This window comes from Microcebus murinus, chromosome 18, assembly GCF_040939455.1.
Source record: "Microcebus murinus isolate Inina chromosome 18, M.murinus_Inina_mat1.0, whole genome shotgun sequence".
NCBI classification, from domain to species: Eukaryota; Metazoa; Chordata; class Mammalia; order Primates; family Cheirogaleidae; genus Microcebus; species Microcebus murinus.
The window spans coordinates 50632180-50651097 of NC_134121.1; the positions used below are offsets into that span (position 1 = coordinate 50632180).

The 18918-nt window shown below is 50.3% G+C and overlaps 1 protein-coding gene across 1 annotated transcript in view; it reads right to left on the reverse strand.

Moving 5' to 3' along the window:
• The window catches only part of PRKCA (protein kinase C alpha), a 387023-nt gene that overhangs the window by 27533 nt on the left and 340572 nt on the right, over positions 1 to 18918 (reverse strand). Inside the window, exons 9-13 of the mRNA XM_012747264.3 lie at positions 18329 to 18466; positions 17346 to 17519; positions 15115 to 15206; positions 12603 to 12665; positions 11574 to 11712 (exon numbers count right to left, since the gene is read on the reverse strand). Coding sequence (XP_012602718.1) covers positions 11574 to 11712; positions 12603 to 12665; positions 15115 to 15206; positions 17346 to 17519; positions 18329 to 18466 — 606 coding nt within the window. The remainder of the gene's footprint in view (positions 1 to 11573; positions 11713 to 12602; positions 12666 to 15114; positions 15207 to 17345; positions 17520 to 18328; positions 18467 to 18918) is intronic.

The following is an 18918-nucleotide window of genomic DNA, read 5'->3' on the forward strand; positions in this document are numbered from 1 at the left end:
ATGAGGAGGAGGATCGGTAGCAGCTGAAGGAGGGAGGTGGCGATTTGTTTCCTATCTTACATTCTACAAATATCTCTGCAGTCTTACCAACAAGACCCCGCTGCTTTGGTGGTGGGGACCATCTGAATTTGGAAAGCCATCAAAAAGGAGGGTGTGAGAGCCCTGTTTCTAGGTCAGAATGATTCACAAATCCTAAAAACCATGGCCACCTGAAGGTTTCTGTTTTTAATTCTACACCAACTCGGCTCCAACTGACTCTTCATTTTCTGTTTCCACGGCATTAAACTCCTATGACTCCTTCTGATGACGCCCTCTCCTTTCTCCAAAGGCTTCCCAAAAGCAGAACACCAGGTGACAAGGGCTCCTTTTTCTTGCCACAGCATTTGTCAGCTTCGAGAGTCCGTCTGCTCAGCCGCTGGACTGAGATTACAAAATCACTCTGAACGCTGCGGTGCCTTCAACTGTAACAATAGTATGGGGATTTAGAATTTAGCTGGGATGTTTCTTCCTGGAGCAGCTTACAATCTGTCACCCTTGGCTTTGCACTAGAGGACATGGGAGGTTCCAAAGATCTGAGTCACTGGGGATAGGGTGCCACCTCGCCATTGCAAATTCAAGTATAGGTTTCCCTTGGTGATCAGCTGCTATTCATAAATATCTTCGATTAACCAAAGCCTCACTGCAAAAAGGAAGCAATGTCAGAGAGCACCGCTTGAAGCTAAACAGTCAGATACACATGATTTAGGATTTAGAATGTTGGTTATATTGTCCCTCCCGAGCTGTCTGCAGCCACTCTCTAATGCCTAGAGACACTGGACACGTGGTTTCTGAGCATTTGAAATGTGGCTAGTCCAAACTGAGATGTGCTCAAGGTGTAAAATGCACATCAGATTTTGATGACTTAGTACAAAAAATGCAAAATAGCTCATTAAAACTTTTTTATTATTCTAGCTCTTTTCCAACTTTTCAAAAACATGGCTGCTAAATGCAGTTTGGGCTCACAGTCTATTTCTATTGGACAGTACTGGTCTAGTTCAACTGGTGTCTGTGACCCACTTTGGTTCTCTGGTTCTCGTGGTCTAGGGAGCCAGCCTGGTTCTGAGGACAGGCCCAGAGACCACAGAAAGGATGATGAGACTCTCTTGGGTCTGTCCCAGTAGGAAGAGGAGCAGGTGTCTCTGGCACCTGTGAGCCAGTGGGGGCTTGCCGCCAAGCCCGGGGCTGCCTGACATCCTGAAGACCCAGGCAAGGGGCTGTGATGGCAATCTGGCTTCCCCAAATGAGACTCCCACAAAAGGAGAGGCAGACTTGGCAAGAAGGGCTGGAGTTGGCGGCTTCCCCTGCAGCACATGGGAGGCTGAACTTTGGCTTCAAAGACAGACCCCCAACAGGGCCACTGTCATTCAGTTTTACTGCTATTTGTCATTAAGATCATTATTATTATGCTTACATGCTTGGGGGAGGTCAGGATGTTACACGTGGCTGCCTGTATTGCAAGAGTGAGATATGAATGAGGTTTCTTCCAGCCTGGGCACAGGACCAGGGCATGAATGCGAACAGAGGGCAGCTTCTGGTCTCTCACTGGGCCAGGGGCCTGCAGCAGCTGGAGGGACTTCAGTCCAAGGCCATCCAGCCTTCCACCTCTGCCAAGGCAACACACTCAAAGGCCTCCCTGAGAGGCTGGCGCTACAGGAGCCCTCTGGCGGCTCGGAGAGCTTGGGGACAGCACGGTAAGGTCTCAGATGCTGCAGGCAATACTAACAATAACTGTAGCCAACATCATCACCACAGGCATGCACCATGAGCTGGGCCTGTTAGCTCTGGGAGCTCACTTAGCCCTCGCAAGACCCGTTCAGAGATGAAACGAGGCACAGAGAGGTTGAGTAGCTTGCCCAAGGTTACACAGCTAGTCGGCAGCTGGGATTTGAACCCTGGTCATCTGGCTTTGGCACCCACGCTTTTGAGCATTTTTCTGTCCTGAAGGCCTTGACCCAGAGGGGTTCCCTAGACAGCTGCGGTGGGCACTGGCCCAGTTAAGGTGACTCTTCCTGAAAAGGGTCAAACGCTGAACAGGATCGAAACAGCCAGGACGCCTCCTTCACTTGGGAACTCTGGCTCTGCAGGCTTTTTCTCGAAAGGCCCCGTGGGACTGTCAGACGGGTGTATGGAGACTCATGCTCCTGCTCCCGGCTGCATGGGACCTGGACTCCATGCTCCCTTATTCAGCAAACCCTTTTAAATAAATGGCCTGACCACAAAAGACACTTCCCAGGCTGTCAGTACAAAACAACAGTGGCCTTTATGCATAAAACACGCTCACATCCTTTTACTATCTCGGGGAAACAAAGAATATTCTCTCCTGTGCTCAAAAATAAAAACATTTTGTTTTGATGGAAAAATTACAGTTGTTTTGAAAAACATCGTAAATTCTCAAGGATGGAACATTGGACACAAGAGATGCTCTTTATGTGCATGGTCAAAACACCGTCTGACACATCCAGATAGTACTGTTTGAGAAGAAAGAGGATGGGCGGCGTGCTTTCTGGGCGTTCTGTTCTGACAGCTGGGACTCGGAGTTCGGCAACTGTCTCTTCCCCTTGCTACCCTGGGGCCCGCAACTCCAAGGCCACGCAGCTCCTGAAGCCTTTGCCACATTCTGCTGAGGCTGTTTACCTGCCCCCACTCGACCCAGACTCCTACGCAGCTGGGGCTGGGCCACCCACCTCCCCACCAGGACCCCGAGACCCCGCACAAAGCAGATACCCGTAAGATTGCGTTGGAGAAACAAGTAGATTGGACCCAAGCCCACTCCATAAACACCACCTGTCTCTCAAGTGTAAAAACAAAAGGGCTCTTAGGATTGCTGGACTGAGACTTCGAGATGACTGAGGAAACTGTCTTCAGGGTTCTGACAAGGAACCTGAGTGAGAAGGCTCAGAGTGGCAAAGTGGCTTGTGCTTAAGGTCACTGGGCTGGTGAGTGGCAGTCAGGAAGGGAGAGGCCTTGGGTCTCTGGGCTGTGTCTTCTTCCTGCAGCACCAGGCCTGAGACCAGAGTGCGACAGACTAGAAGCTCCGCAGGGGGGTGAAGGTGAGGAACCCACAATTCTCAACTGAGATGCTTCCCAAACTCCTTCCGGACGGCCCACCCAAGCTCACAATACCAAACGGGAAGCACACTGTGGTGACAGAGCTCTGAATACGGCTGCTGAAGACCAGAAGCTGTGTGACCTTGGGCACGTTGCTTAGCTTCTCTGAGCTTCCATTTACTCAGCTGTGATCTCGGAATTCCAGCACCACCTGGCAAATATGTGGCGGGGGACTGAATGGCATTATGTACATAAAAATGTGCTTACTGCAGGTGAGCTGATATATAAACTCCGTACTGCCTAACATCGGAAATAAGAACTGGCCCCCAGGCAGAGCAGGTAGATGAAAGTTATTCAGGGCGATAAACTAAGCCTGCCTCACAGAAGGACGGAGGCAACATGTAGATACGAGAAGTAATATTAAAAAAAATATGAAACATTCTAAAATGATTGTTGGCACCTGGAAATTCTCAATCAACACTAAACCTTCCATTCATTCTTTCAGCAAATATTAGCTTACCATGTGCTAGACACAGTTCTAGGCATGGGGTACAGCAGTGAATTAAACGAGGTTTTAAAAATCACTCCCTCATGCAATTAAATTACCTTTCGAGAAGTCACTTGTGTTTTCTCCAATCCTACATACAACCACAATTTTTGTCTAAATAAAAATTACATAGTTTGGACTCCAGACCTTCCATTTTTATCTTGTGACAATTTTCCTTATTTTTATATAATAAATTAGTCTTAAGGTTTCGAATATGGCAGACATTTCTTACACACATCTTAATGTATTTACCTGTTTCGGTGTCTGTCTCCCCAGTTAGATTTGTAATCCCTGTGCCTAGCAGGGGTGCCCAGCCCACAGACATGCACGGTCAGCCATAAACTGTGGGAGCAAAGAAAGGAGGGTCTTCTAATACCACGAGAAAGCAGAGAAGCCTGAAGTTTTGCTGCTCTTATAAAAATTAATTTTGTGTCTGTAAGAGCTTTATTAACTGGAAGAAAAGATTTTCCAGAACCGGGAAATCTCAAAGTCTAGGGGTCTTTACAGATGTGTTTGGCAGCAGAGCCACGACCATGCACTAAGATGGGTGACCAGCCACTGGCGGCATTAGGGCAACGGGCCTGCGCTGAGGCTGGTGGGTCAGCATCCCGGCCCTGCCACTTGCCACCTGTGAGCCCTGGGCAGGTCACCTCCCCTCTCCAAGTCTCCTTTTCCTTGTCTGTAAAGCAGGAATGATACCACTTGCCTCAGAGGCCTACCGTAAGACTTAATGAGCTAACAGGTGTAAGTGCACGCACGGTGCACAGTAAGACACGAACAAATGTTAGTAATATTCCCTCAGGACATTCCCACCTCCTCCCCACCACAGCCTGGGCAATTTTACAAAGTAAGAGGCGAAATAAAGCTCAGAAATCTCTGACCCATTTTCACAGGATTTAAACAAATCCTGAAATGAAGGGCTAATGAATGCAGGCCACGGAACATCAGAGGAAGACTTTACCGGCGCATTACTGGGGCTCTGAAAACAAGTAATGGGCCATGAGAGCAGCTCATCTGCATTCGTGGAGGGAGGCATTCTCGGGGTGGCATCTGAGCCCGGGTCGCAGCCGCTGCAGGGAGAAGCTGCCCGGCCCTGGGTTCAAGGCCCGAGTCTGCCCTGGGCCGGGGCCGTGGGGAAAATGAACCAATCTCTTTGTGCCTCCGTTTCGCCATCGAGAAATCAGAACTGACTCAGGATTAAACAAAATAAACAAGGTGCTCAGCCCTGGTCCGGTACGTAGCAGGCGTGCACAAAGGGCGGTGAGCCCACCAGGAACTGGTTATTTCTGGAGGAAGAGCTGGTGGGGGGGCCAGGAGACAGCAAGGGCCCGCTGGCGTCATCTCTGTCCACAGCATCCCAGAGGTGCCCATGGCTCCGGAGAACAGGGCTAAACTGACCAAGCTCTGGGGCCAGGAGAATGAGGAGACCAGGTAAAGAGCCACAGGCAGACAATAAAACACGGGAGATAATATAACCAACATAATTCCTACAAAAGATGTGAAAATTGCACAATTTAAGGAGGACCACAAAGGAAAGCCCAGTGTTGGCTCTAAATACTTCTCTGAGGGAGCTCGGCTGCTTCATTTTCTCTTGCGATGCCGGAGTCCTTGGACCGTGACCCTGCAGTGAGGGAAATTGCCCTTTGATAGCGAGCAAGCCGGCCTTCGGCTTATCAGCCGTTTTCTTTAATCGAGTGCTTTTCCCCGCTCCTGCCCTCGCAGGCGGCCTGCGGTTCAGAGCGGATCTCACAGGGCCACTGCCGCGGTCTCTCTCTGCATCTCGTTCCCCTTTCTTCTCCGTTTGGCAAGTCCTAATTTACTGTCTGACTGCCCGGCTGTCTATACTGTATGAGTTATTTTTTTGCTGGATTTATTTTCAGATCTGCTTTTATTTTCTACCCCTCTGGCCAAGCCTTTCCCTGGGGGCCAGGAAAAGTCTCTGGGGACAGCTGGTATTGTCCAGAGGACCTGGGCTGGTGTCCCACCACCTGCAGACACTCAGGTCCCCAGCCCACCAGCTCTCGTCAGTTGATGATGCGAGGTGTGCAGCCTTCCTCTGCCCTGTGTCACTGGCCCCACACCTGCGATGGCCTTGGGAGTCACCTTTCATACCAGAGTTCCAACCCTCTCAGCACCAAAGGCTGCCTCTCTGTCCTACCTCTGTGTCTCCCCTGCTGTGGCCATGCCTAGGAGCCCGGCGTGCTGGCATCCACGCCAAGCAACCACTGTGTGCCAGGCACTGACCCAGACGCCGGGGTGCGGGCACATCCGCAAACCGAAGATGGAATCCTGCCCTCGTGGGGCTCAGTGGGACACAGACAGAGATCGATCCAGGAGCACAGCAGGATGGAGTCGGCGGTGCTGGGTAGGACTGGAGGTTTGCAGGTTTAAATAGGGCCACCGGGACAGGGTGCCTCCCCAAGGTGACCTCTGGGCTGAAGCTGGAAGGAGGTGATGGGGGAGCCACATCGATGCCAATGGTGGGTCACACTGCAAGGGGCGGGCAGGAATAGGAGCAGCCTGGAGGAGGAGGAGGATGGAGGGTCTGGCAGTCTGAAGGCGGAGAGGGAGTTGGGCAGGAGAGCCGGGCAGGGCGAGGCCAGGGGGGTGGAAGGGAGCAGGGGAGCTGGGCAACAAAGGGTTCCGGGCCCCATGGAGATTTTGGCTTCCCACAGATGCCTAATTCAGAGCCTGCCCGTAGTGCCCTGCCCACATCCTCACTCCCCCATTCTCACCTCTGCACTGGAGCTGCCCAGAGGGACCCCAGGCCCTTAATCCTCCTGTTCGGACACTCAGCTCCCTTCCTGCCTCACTCGCCTATTCCCTTTACCTGGCCAGTCACTTCCTGGGGAGTGTTTTGTCTGTCTGTTTAGAGACAGGGTCTCACTCTGCTGCCCAGGCTGGAGTGCAGTGGCACCAGCACAGCTCACTGCAGCCTCAAATTTCTGGCCTCAGGGCACCCTCCTGCTGAGCTCAGCCTCTCGAGCAGCCTGGACTACAGGTGTGCACCACCAAGTCCTCAGCCAGGAGACTCTTTCAGCACCTGCCTCACCTGGAAGCCCGGCCTTGAGCGCTGCTTCTTCCTTCCGCACTTGCACTACGGAGCTTTGCTGGAGAGCTGCCAATGTGGCTGTCCCCACCCCGTGCCGTCCGGCTCCGGCTCCCTGCTCTTCCATCGCACTTCCCGTGGCGCCTCCTCCCAAACCGTCATCTGCCCCCCAGGGCCCGTGCGCCCTTCCTGGCATCACCCTCTGGAATGCAGACCAGCCGGGCGGCGGCAGCACAGCGGGAACTGCAGCCTTCCCGCCACCCGAGGTCTCACGTGCTCCTCTCCTTCCTCCTGCGCCTGAGGAGGACCGGTCTCCTTGGCTCGTGCGCCCCATTCCTGTTCCGGCCTGGGGTGGCATTTTCCCCTTGGCCTAGAAATCTGCTTGAGTTTCTGCAACTCAGACAATGCCTCCCTCAGCTCGCCTGCCCTGGGAGTAACCCTCACTGCCCTTCCTCCCCTTTACCACAGATTTCCCCAAAGAGAGTGTTCCTGCCCGACAGCCAGCGCTCACGCTCACTCCATGCCATCACCCGCTACACTGCCGTCTTTGCGGCTCCTGTGCTCAGACCCTCCCCCACCCCTGTCTCCCGGGCCCCCATGGTCCCTGCCCCCTCTGAGCTCATGAATGCTTGGTCTTCTTGCCTCCAGCCCTACCAGGCTTCCCCGCAATGGGACGAGACCTCCTCCAGAGAGAGTCACAGTCGATGGCCCGTTGGCCGAGTCTAACCTGTTTCTTTTAATATATATTGGGGCCACGTTGGAACAGCTAGCTGGATTTTACATGCAAATGCAGACATCCAGCTGCGGTCACAGGTGCTGTGGGGCTGGCATCCCTAGGGCTGGAGCACAGAAGCCATGGCCTCCAGTGGCTCTCCAGCTCTCTGCACCCACCCGGTCCCCAGCCTCACAGGGGTCTGCCCATCTGCCCGCAGGCAGCTGGCTGCAGGGCGGGCAGCCATGCCGGCAAATTCCTCCCCTGGTGATCTTTGCCGTGTTGGGGGTGCCATCTGTTACTGCCGAGAGGAATACTGTCATGTCCACACCTCGAAATCCTCCGATTTCTAACTGCCTCCAGCCCCAAGGCCCAGTGTTAGCGGCTGGAATGGGATACTGAGTCACCGACAGCGTTTGAGTGCAGTTTAGATGGGTGGATGTCTGAGGAAAGATGGTCTATATCCACCTGCTGCTGCTTCTCCCAGCCCTCTGCAGACAGTGTCATCCTCGAAAAGAACGTGTGAGCTCCGGGGTCAGGACATCTCAGGTCCAAATCCCACCTCTGCCTGTCACCTGTGCCGACGTGACCTCGGGCAAGTCACTGAACCTCTGCTCAGGTATTCAATGGGACACATCAGAAGTGCTGGGGGCAGGGTGGCACAGCGTAGACAGTCAGCACATCGTGGGACGTCCTCTGTGTGTGGTCTAGCACGCCCCGTGCCACGGCAACGCCGTGAGGAGCATTTCACGTGGCACGTTTTTAAAATGCTTCGATCCTGTTGCAGCCGGGGCTGCCCAGAGGGACCCGCGCCGGAAGCCAGCGCTTTTCCTGCCGCTTCCCCTGCGCCCAGGGAGGCGTAAGCAGCGCTGCTATCTCGAGTCGGGTTCTTGGCTCCTGGGAGACGCTTGCCTCGAGAGCGGATCTCACGCGCCCATAATAACTAACTTTCAGAGGGGGATCGAGTCCAGACGGAGCTTTTGTTCTGCCTTCTCAAGGGCTCTCACCGACCCCAGAGGATTCTTCCCACGTCAAAGCAAAGAGGAGCCTTCGTGTCAGCTCAGGAGTCAGCTCCTGATCAGGGCCCTCGCGTGGGTGTCCGCCTCCCACTCCCAGACCCCATCTGTCGGGGACACCTCCCGCCTCGGCCTGTCTTCGGAGGTTAAGGAGATGCTACAGTATTAATCGATTTCAAGGTCTTTGAACACACAGCCATAAATATTTAAGCCTTCGCTTTGCCTGTTAAGGAAAATGCCATCTGAGGTAATTATCTTGCCTTCGCCTGACAGGAGCATTTACAGAGAGGACAGGATTCTTTTAACCTTCCAGCAAATTCGGAGACCTTGAACCTGTTTCGGTCTTTCTCCACACCGCAAGCCTTCCTGTGGCCACATACACTAAATTCCTGAACAGTGATGAGGAAAAAGCGCCAGCAAAAGAGGAAACAACCTAAAATGATTTTTGATGGATTCCCCAAAGCAGCGCAGCTTCTATTTTCAGTGAAAGTCGACTGGAATCTGAACATAGATGTGGGTTCCCGCTTGTCTGTGTGCATGTCACTCCCCATAAACTGCAGGCACCGGGAGGGCAGGGCCCCCGGCTGAGGTGCTTTGTGTCCCTGGCGGCACCACGCCTGGCACAGCATGCGGGAGCGTCCCTGGTCCCAAGCAGGTCAGCGCGGGGAGCAGCGCGACGGTCTGGGGGTCCCCCGAGCGTGGGGCTGACGCCCGGTTCTGGCAATTCTCAGTAACGTGGCCTCCGACACAGCCCGAGCCACCTCCTCCGAAACACGGGCCCCGTGTCGCCTCCCCACGGGGCTTGTTATGGGGACTAAATGAGGGGGCGTTTACGTGGCGCCTGGCGCACAGCAGACAGCAAACGGCGTCCGCTCCCTTTACGGCGGCTCGTGCGGCGGGTGTAAGGAGAGACATGAAGGGTCTGGAAGCAAAGGTATTTAGAGGGACAGCGCGTTATTCCCGGTGTATGAAGAGGCCCAACATTAGCGAGATGTGCTAGAAGTACGTTTAGGGGTGTCTGGTGGAGGAAGGGGAGGGTTATCTGAAATGGAACACCGTCATAACGAGTGCGACAGACTGTGTCCCTCTCCCCCAGAGACGCCAACCCTGATCCCTGGCGCCTGTGAATGTGCTAGCTTGGCTCGGTAAAAAGGACTGTGCAGATGTGAGTGAGCTAAGGATCTTGAGGTGGGGAGATGATCCCAGATAACCTGGTGGGCCCAGAATAATCCCAAAGACCCTTGCGGGAGAAGAGGGAGGCCGGAGGGCAGGAGTGGGAGAAGACAGAGAGAGACGCTGCACAGAGGCTAGAAGGTGGCACCGTGAGCAAGGACTGCAGGTGGCCTCTGGAAGTTGGAAAAGTCAAGGAAACACGCTCTCCCCTAAAGCTTCCAGAAGGAGCCAGCCCTGCCCACTATTTGACTCTAACTCAGTACGACTGATTTTGGACCTCTGGAGCTATAAGATGAGTTTGTGTTATTTTAAGCTTCTAAGTTTGTGGCTATTTGTTACAGTAGCAACAGGACACTCATATCGTGAGTCACACTGAACCACGACAACCAAAAGACAAGACACAAATGGACACACTTTCACCACATGGACAATTTCATCTCTGTCGGACACCGTGTTTCTGGATAGCAGAGGTGTTACTGAACACAAGCAGCTCTCCGCTGGATCAGCGGAGACCTGATCTTAATGGAGCTAAAGCTCAATGCCACCTTTATTCCTAAACATGCTGCCATTCCCTGTCACTAAACTTTCATGGCGTCTGCTGGGTTGTCACATAAAGCCTGCACAGCTCATAATTGCAGCCTGCTTAATACCTGCCAGTCAGTAAAAGGCTTCAGAATAAATGCTGCAAAAAAAAAAAAAAAAAAGTAGTGTTTTTTTTTTTTTTACTGTGCCATCTCCCTCTTCTTCATGTTTGAAAGATATGACTATTTAAGTTCATATCATGTCTGGAGGTACTAACACGTGAGTTCTTTTGGGGGAAAAAATCCCTTATGTATCAAGACAACATGTCACCTTTGGCCAGGTAATTCAGAATTTAAATTTGTAAGTGAAGTCTATGTTTCCACATTGCCTAGGAATGTAACAACTGAAAAAGGCCTTAACAAAGGAATAAAAATCAGCTTCGCTTCTGGAATAATGACTACCACAGAGGGTCTACTAGGTGCAAAAATATTGTATTAAGCACTTAAGTCCTCACAGCGATTCTACAACAAGGATATTATCTCTAACTTGCCACTGAAGATTGAGGGTTCAGAGAGGTTAAGGAACTTGCCTGAGTTCCCACAGCCTGTAAAAAAGAGAGTTAGGGTTGGAACTCACATGGGTCTGACTTCTGAGCTTGTGTCTTTTCTATACCTACTGCCTCTGAGATAAACGCATGGGGCAACATGTTGGATGAATGTGGGATAAACTGTAATATGAGGGCTCTAGGAAGAGCCTGGGCTGGCCCAGCTTTGAATCCATTGCTTTCCACCATGCTGTAGGTCAGCTGGGACAAGACCATTACATTCACAGGGCTGTGTGTGGATAGAAAGTTGGCTATACAATGATTCAGGGTCATGATCCATTCCATCACTGGCATGTAGGGATGCTTCATAAAATAGGAAAAGAATTTCTCAGTGTTATAACAAAGACAGTGTAGTAGGGCCACTGCTACAAAGACACAAATCTTGGAGCCATTTTGCTTATAACCACACGGATACATTTTTCCTAGATTAGACATCACAAACGATAAGTAGTCTAGAGCAATAATCACTCTGATGTTGCTAAAAAGCCATCGCTGCAACCCCCTCCTAACCCAGCTGTCCCAAGCAGAATATTTTCACAAACAACTCCTTCCACCCACCAGTGTTTCTTAAATTATTCTGACCACACCCATGTGAGAAATACATTTTACCTCGCAAATGCAACCGGCTCACATGGACACGCAACAAAATCAACAGTTCCATGGAGCAAGACATAGCCTTGCTATGTGCAATGAGCTCTCCTATTTTTCTATTTTAGTCTACGTTGTATAGTTTAGTCCATATCGTGGACATGACCCACGCATTGACCTAGTGATTCACTAATGACTCTACACCCCACGAGCGGGGCTGTTTTTACCATTTTGAAAGTCCTGGTCTAGAAAACAAGGAGCACCGGCATCCCTACCTCCGGGGCGATGTAATCTGGAGTCCCACAGAAGGTCCTGGTCGTGACTCCGTCCATCATGTGTTCCTTGCACATCCCGAAGTCAGCAATTTTGATATGTCCTTCTGAATCCAACATGACATTATCTAACTTCAGATCCCTGCAAGGAAGCAGGTTAACATCAGAGTCCTTCCAAACGACATAATGTGGTTTGCTCTGGCGCTGGTGAAATAGGAGGATGTTTGAATCGCTGCCACCTCAATGGCACATGAACTGTAAATCCCTGGGGAGCAGGGACCAGGAATTACTGTGTATTTCCAGAGGCTGATATTGTGCCTGGGCTATGGCAGGTGCTCAGATGCACACTGAATGAATGACTAAATGGCTGAAGTAGTGGTCCCCATCTCAGCTGTGCCTGTGAGCCCAGAGATTCCAATTGAGCAGGTTTGGGGAGATCTCAGCCATCTGATTTACTCATATTCCACATGGCAGGGGGGCTGACACACAACCAGGTTTGCAAACCCAAGGGTTGAGAGCCACCTCACAGGTCACACCCATGTCCCTTCCATGCTGCCTTGTGCCACACATGTCCGTTTAATTACTCTTCAGTTAACACTGGAAGACATTCTTCTTTCTTTGGCACCAGATTTTCGCTGCAGCCAACAACAGGAGGAATTAAATCAATAGTTTTTTTCCTCGCCTCTCCCCAGTTCCCCATGTGCTCTTGCTGAGCGCCTACAACAGAAATTCAGTTTCCACTGCTCCCTGACCTCCGCCTCAAATAAAAGGCAGAGGAAGGAGCTGCCAGTGGAGAGACAAACATGTTTTCTTGTGCAAAGCAGAAATGAGATACAAAATCTTTGAGGTCTGGAAATCAGCAGGTGGCTCTGAGTTGCCTACAGGCTGCAGAGAGAGGCGGGTCCCAGCAGGTCTTTGTGACCCAGGGGGTTACCTACTCCACGTCTTAAGTTGCCATCACAGAATGACATGCCCACAGAGGCCCGGCAAACCTTTCAACTGTGCCGCTGGTAGGAGAGCTTCGATACACACCTATAAATTATTCCTCTTTTATGGAGAAAGAACAATCCAATGGAAATCTCTGCCGCATAGAATCTGCAAAAGAAAATGTGCTTCAGGTTTCTTGCTCGTTTCTTTGGACTCCTGGATACTTTTCACCCTCAAGTTCAGGCATCGAAAAGATAAAAGAACGTCAGACTCAGAGGCTTTCAGAGGTCGGCATCAGCCTGCACCTGCTCTTGCAACCCTTGGCCCTTCCCTCTGCCACTTCATCATCCAACTGACCCGAGAGTGACACGGCTAATAAAGCCAGTGAGACAGGTTATTTTTCTTGTCTGAGGAAGGTGAACAGGTAATTGACTGCCTACAAAGTCATTTCTAACACAATCATTTGCAGAGTGGATACCTGTTACACTATTCTATGTCAGGCATACGACACAGAAAAATTCCATTTTCCTATTCATGGATGGAATACATTGGGGTTTGAAAATACAAATACCCCCTGGAAGACAAAGTATACTGGGTGATGTACTCTTTTGCTAGTTCATTCATTCCCCCCAAGTGCTGGAATAACTGAGACACACAGCGTGATTCATATCTGAGCTTACCCTTTTAAATAATTCATAATAAAATGCATTTATGACCAATACTTCAAAAGTCTTAACAGAGTCATATCTGAAACTCAGATTAAATGCAGAAGGATATTTAAAAATCCACATAGCATTTAGGAGTCTTTGAAGTCTGAGAAGCCACAAGATGTGCAAATATCACACCCAGAAGGCTTAAAACAAGTGCCTGTGTTTACATGAGCAGAGAAATAAACTCTGTAATGATCAGGACCAAACTGAATGGGAAGCTGTCTCGGAAGGCCAGTGGGAGAGGACAGGATGCTCGTGGGGTAGAGAAGAGGTGGGATTATAGGCAAGTTGTGCATTATTTTTCAAGCTTTTCTTTATTTCTCAAAAAAAAAAAACCCACAAATCTTTTCTGCAACACAAAAACAATGAAAGGGTCTTGGATAGTACATCTTTATGTTTGGTGGCTATTTCACTATTTGCTCTTTATAGCTCTGTACAATGGCTTTGTTTTACAATCCCAGTATTTCAATGCTTTCTAACTACAACATAAGACAGGGGATAGGGAAGGCATTTTTTGTTTAAGACTAGAAAAGTAAATATAAAAGAAGAAAAATCTCTCTGCCCATTTTTAAAGCTTGCTACCAAAGAATTCCCTATTTTACCCTTAGCTAATCTTCCCTACGGCAGATAATCCCCACATAGGCCAAAAATCCTTCTAATTTATCTTTTAGATTGAACATCAGCCAGACTCTTCTTAACATTCGCTAACTGGATTCATCAGGGCGCATGCTCACTATGTATCCTCACGCTCGGGGAAATGAAATAGGCTTGCTTCTGCCGAGTTTCCTGAGACTTCCTGGCCCCTGAGAAAGGGATGACATTTTAGGCATCAAAATTCCCCCACCCCTGCTCACCATGGACCAATCCTCCATCTTCACGTGGAGTTCCCATCTTCCTCCTGGGCTGGGAACTCCTGCATCTGGCATCCGAGGCACATTCCAATGAAATGCTCCGAACCGAGCTCACGGTTCTCCCCCAAACCACCTCCTTCCTGGCGGCTGTGTCCAGCCAAACCCAAAGTGGGGCCTCACGTGAAGAGATTTCTCTTTCTCACCGCTCCCTCCCCCCATATCTCCAAGTCCTCTAGGATGTTTTTCAAGGACACATCCCCCTCTTTGGCTCCTAGGTCGAGCCCCAGCTCCAGTTCTACTCCTTCTCCCCTATAAAGGCTCTCACCAGCCCTGCGCTCTGATCCCTCCTTCCTTCTTCCCTCGGCTCTGTGAGACTGAATCTGCTGGTGGCAAGTCCCACTGAAGTCCCTTCCCTCTACCCAGCCATGCTCATCCACGAGGCTGTTCACCCGGAGCCCCTGCCCAGGCTCCCCATAATCTTGTACCACCTCTTGCACAGGCCGAGCTGCAGGCCACTCCCTGGGTTTGCATCTTTTCAAATCTCTTCTTGGAAGGCTCTTCCCCAACCTCTGGGTTGGGGATTCCCTGAGGATATGCTTCTCTCAATCCCTGACTTTTGGGGGCTTGCATGGTATCCTGTGCGTGCCGCCAAAGGTACGGCAAGGCGTTATAATTATTGGGTGACTTCTACCCCCAGGTTAAAGAGTGAGCCCCACCCCGGGCAGGAAGCATGGCATTCCTGTCACTCCCCCAGTGGCTGATGCATGCAAGGTGTGCAACCGTCTTCTCTTCAATAGGTAAGTTGACTCCATCAATGAGGTTGGAACTAAGTGAGGAGAGGATACACCAGCATCTCTGGTTTATTGGAAATAGAATCAATCACGCCTTAGGAAACATCTAGATGGATCCTGCCAATACAGCTGCCCCCTTGGGAGGTTACAGTGCCTCACTCCAAACTGGGCAGAGTCCTACTGTCACATTCCACCCAGCAGAAGTTCCCAGTGGGGAGTATTGGGTTGCCTAAATTGAGAGACTTAAAAAAAAAAAAATACTCACACTGCTTGTGGTTCCTTAAATTTTCCTACTTGCTGAATGTGGTACATGAGGTCCCCGCCGTTGACATACTCCATGACGAAGTACAGCCGATCCTGCAGACCAAGGTCAACACGTCAGTGGGCGCCTCCCGGCCCGGCCGCCGCCTGCACTCTCTCCAGGGTGCATTTTGCTTTCTCATCAGCAAAATATGGGCCGCACGGGCACATCTGCTCAGTTTGGAGCTCTTCGAAATTTTTTTCCCCCCAAGGAGAGAGTAAGTAACCAACCCTACTGCACGAGGGCCTAGGGAATTACAAAGTCATCCCATAACTCTGAAATAACGGCTCCCTGTCTACGTGTCTGCCCCTTCTGGTTATGCACAGTAACGGCCTCGAACATTCGTCCCTGTTTTCCTACATACATTTCTAAGCTAGGGACGGTGTGAAGAGTCCACGCTAGCCAACTATTTCACTTTAACGAGCATTTCTCTGTGGCCTGCATGTTTAAAGGCTGGTTTGCAGAGCCCAGGAGGCGTGCCAAACCAACGTAGCAACGTGTTTAAATGGCCGCTCCTGAAAACACATCTCTGGGGTTGGGTTGGGCTTATATATTATACACGCTTAGTGATATTTGCTGGGCAAGGGAGAGAGAGGACTGCAAATGCAGAGCCTAATCAAATGTTCTTTTGCATGCATAATACACCCAAGTGTTATTTCTTTATTTTCTCTGTCACTGGTATGCTGAGTGTTGGCCCCAAGAAGGGCCTGTATCATGGACCCAAATAAATCTGCATATTTATGAGGACGTGATGCTGAGGCAGATGGGGAGAGTGAGGGGTTTAACAGCAAAATAACTAACGACACAGCACGCCAAGGTCAAAGCTGACCTCCGCTCTCTGCTAGAAAACATCATTTCACAGACGTTATTAAACATTAAAGTGTTGCACAGGGAGGGAAAAAAATGATAAAGCTGGTGCTAATAGCCAGAAACAGCTCTGGGAACGTCAATCTTTAGCTTTCCTGTTATGAACTTTAATTTCATCTTCATGTCTTTGCTTTTTGGCTTAATAAGGGCCACCAGAGTTCCCGGCTCTGAGCTGGGACTCGGCTCTGTGGTCCTCTTTTCCCAGCGTGCCGAGCTCGTCTCCCTGGTGTGAGTGGATTCAGAGGCCGGGGAGCTGCCACCCGCGCCGACACGCCATGGCTGGCTGGCTGGCTGGCACCTGCCTCGGTGGCCCCCACGGCACACCCGAGACTCCCTGAGGCTCCACTGCCACTTTGAGACTCTAAACTCCAAAAGCACGGAGGCTGCCTCCCAAGAGTTTTCAAAAGGAGACATGAAACAGAAAGTCAATTTCTGACTTACAGGCAGTTGAAAATAGTAATAATCATAACAGTAGCGGTTACGGCTCCTCATCATTGAGTCGTATTTAAAACGGACAGCCTCGGAGGGGTGGAAAGCCCGTCTCTGACAATGCCTCACTATGGTGCCAACTGAAGTCTGTATTTCTGGGAGGCCACCTGCGAGCCCTGCAACTGACCGACTAGGGCTTTGGAATCTTCTGTCCTCTGTTTAGTTTTGCTGTATGGCAGGAGTCAGCAAACTTTTTTGTGAAGAACCAGACAGTCAATATTTTAGGTGTTGAGTATCTCCTGTGACTACTCAACTCTGCCTTTCCAGCCATGGAACATGAATGAGCATGGTAATGTCCCCTCAAAAACTATTTATGGATGCTGAAATTTGAACATCATCTAGTTTTTAAGTGTCATGAAATATTATTCTTTGGATTTCCTTTTTGCCATCTTTCTTAGAGCTAACGGGCCACAGAGAACCGGGCACACACAGTTTGCCACCCCTGTTGTGTGGCACTGAACAAGAACACATTCTTCCACAAAATCCAGTCTCCTAACATTCCAATGTCATGCTTGGCAGCAGAGCCGGTGGTCTTAAAAAGCTGTGAGCTATTCTACTGTTTCTGTATTCCCCAAGTCTTTGCACATTACCTGCAAGGAAGAAAACCTTTCATGTAACTGTCTGCTGAATTAAACAGCATGAATGCCAAGCCTCTAAGCAGAGGATGTCACAGAGGCAGAGGGATGAGAGGTTGTCCCCTGTCACCTCTGTTGGGCATCACGTTACACCTTTCTCCAGACCTCTCCCCAGGAACGAGGACGCTGAGACGCTCTGGTTCAGGCTTAGCCCTGGGAGCACGCCGGGTGCTGTGTCGCAGAAACACACCCCCGGGGCCTTACCACCGTCTGGAAGCAGGAGTGCAGCTGCGTCAGGAACGGGGGCTTGTCGAGCAAGGCCAGGACCCGCTTCTCCACCATGGTGCACTCCACGTCGTCATCCTGAATCACCACGTCCTTCTTCAGGATTTTGATCGCGTACAGTTCTTCTGTTCCCTTCCTGTCAGCAAGCATCACCTGGGAACAGACCAAGAGCCACCTGAACGCCCCTGCGCGCAGACGTCTGCTCCTGGCGGTGGAGGGAGGGAACCAGGCCGGGCGACGGGTCATGCAAATTCATGCAAATTTGTAATGTGTGACATAAAACTGTTAATAAACTTTACATGCAAATTTTCAAATACTGCACATCACTGCAAATTAAATCCCTCCGGCATTTGTATAACTTGTAAGCTGTTAAGATTTGTACACCGTCTAGGCTACTGACACACGAGGGCGCTATTTTGGCTGCCAAAAGGAATGAATACTCAACGTTCTACACTGAGATGAGTCTGCAATTATGTACGTGTTTCAGGAGCAGCATCTTAGAGTGAAATGAGACTGACCTTTATAATCTCACGAGTCAGGAACCCAGACAAAGAAAAGGCTGAAAATCAGTTCCTGGATCTATGACAAGATTTGGGGCCACAGAAGCCGAATGGAGGTATCTAAAAGGATTGCTGAAGACCCCACTTCAGAATCTCTTAATGATTACACTTGCTTACTACAAGTTAGCGTCTGATTTTTGTTTGTGAAAATTATTCATTCAAACCGCCTCTCGGAGCACCCCTTCTATTCTGAACACTGTGAAGGGGGGAAAGCACAACGAACCCATGGTAGCTTTTTGGATGCAGTTGTTTTTAATGAAATGAAATAGGAAACACCCCCAAGGAAACGTGCACAAACCACCAGGAATATAAAGGGCTGTTCTGGAAACCTCAGCGAGAACAAAACTGATGGAATATTCTCTGCGAAAGCCCCCTCCGCTTCCCAGACTACCGTCATCTTACCTTCCCAAAACTCCCCTTCCCCAGCACCATGAGGAAATTGAAGTCGGTGAGTTTCACTCTGTCAAGGTTGTTGGAAGGTTGTTTCCTGTCTTCCGAGGGACTGATGACTTTATTCCCAGCGGGGCCAAGCTTGGCTTTCTAAACAACGAGCACAAATGTGAAAAGCATGGGTCATTTTTATGGGGAAAGAGTGGCAGATAAATCACAGTATATCTGAGCTTGATGTTCACTTGGAGGTGGGAAGTGACAGGGGGTGAGAAAACGAACTGAGAGTGAGGAGGTGATATCTGCTCATACATCAGTGGCCACACTCGCCCCGAGGGGAAAGTCTGCCAAGTGGCAGGAGACTGCCCTTCTCCATCACGACAACTCTCTCTGCAGTTAACCAAGAATCAGCCTGAGAGTCGGCCAAGGGCAGGCTGATTCTAATTCTGGGATGTAAAACTTAACTTCTTGGGGAAAACAGAGCTTTACGCTGGGACCAGTTAACATAGTAAAGGAAACAAATTGTGTACTGATATTTTTCTTATTTGTAGGCTTTCCAATTTGAAATTAATCTGCAAAAGGGAAATTTGTACCCATGCAAAAAG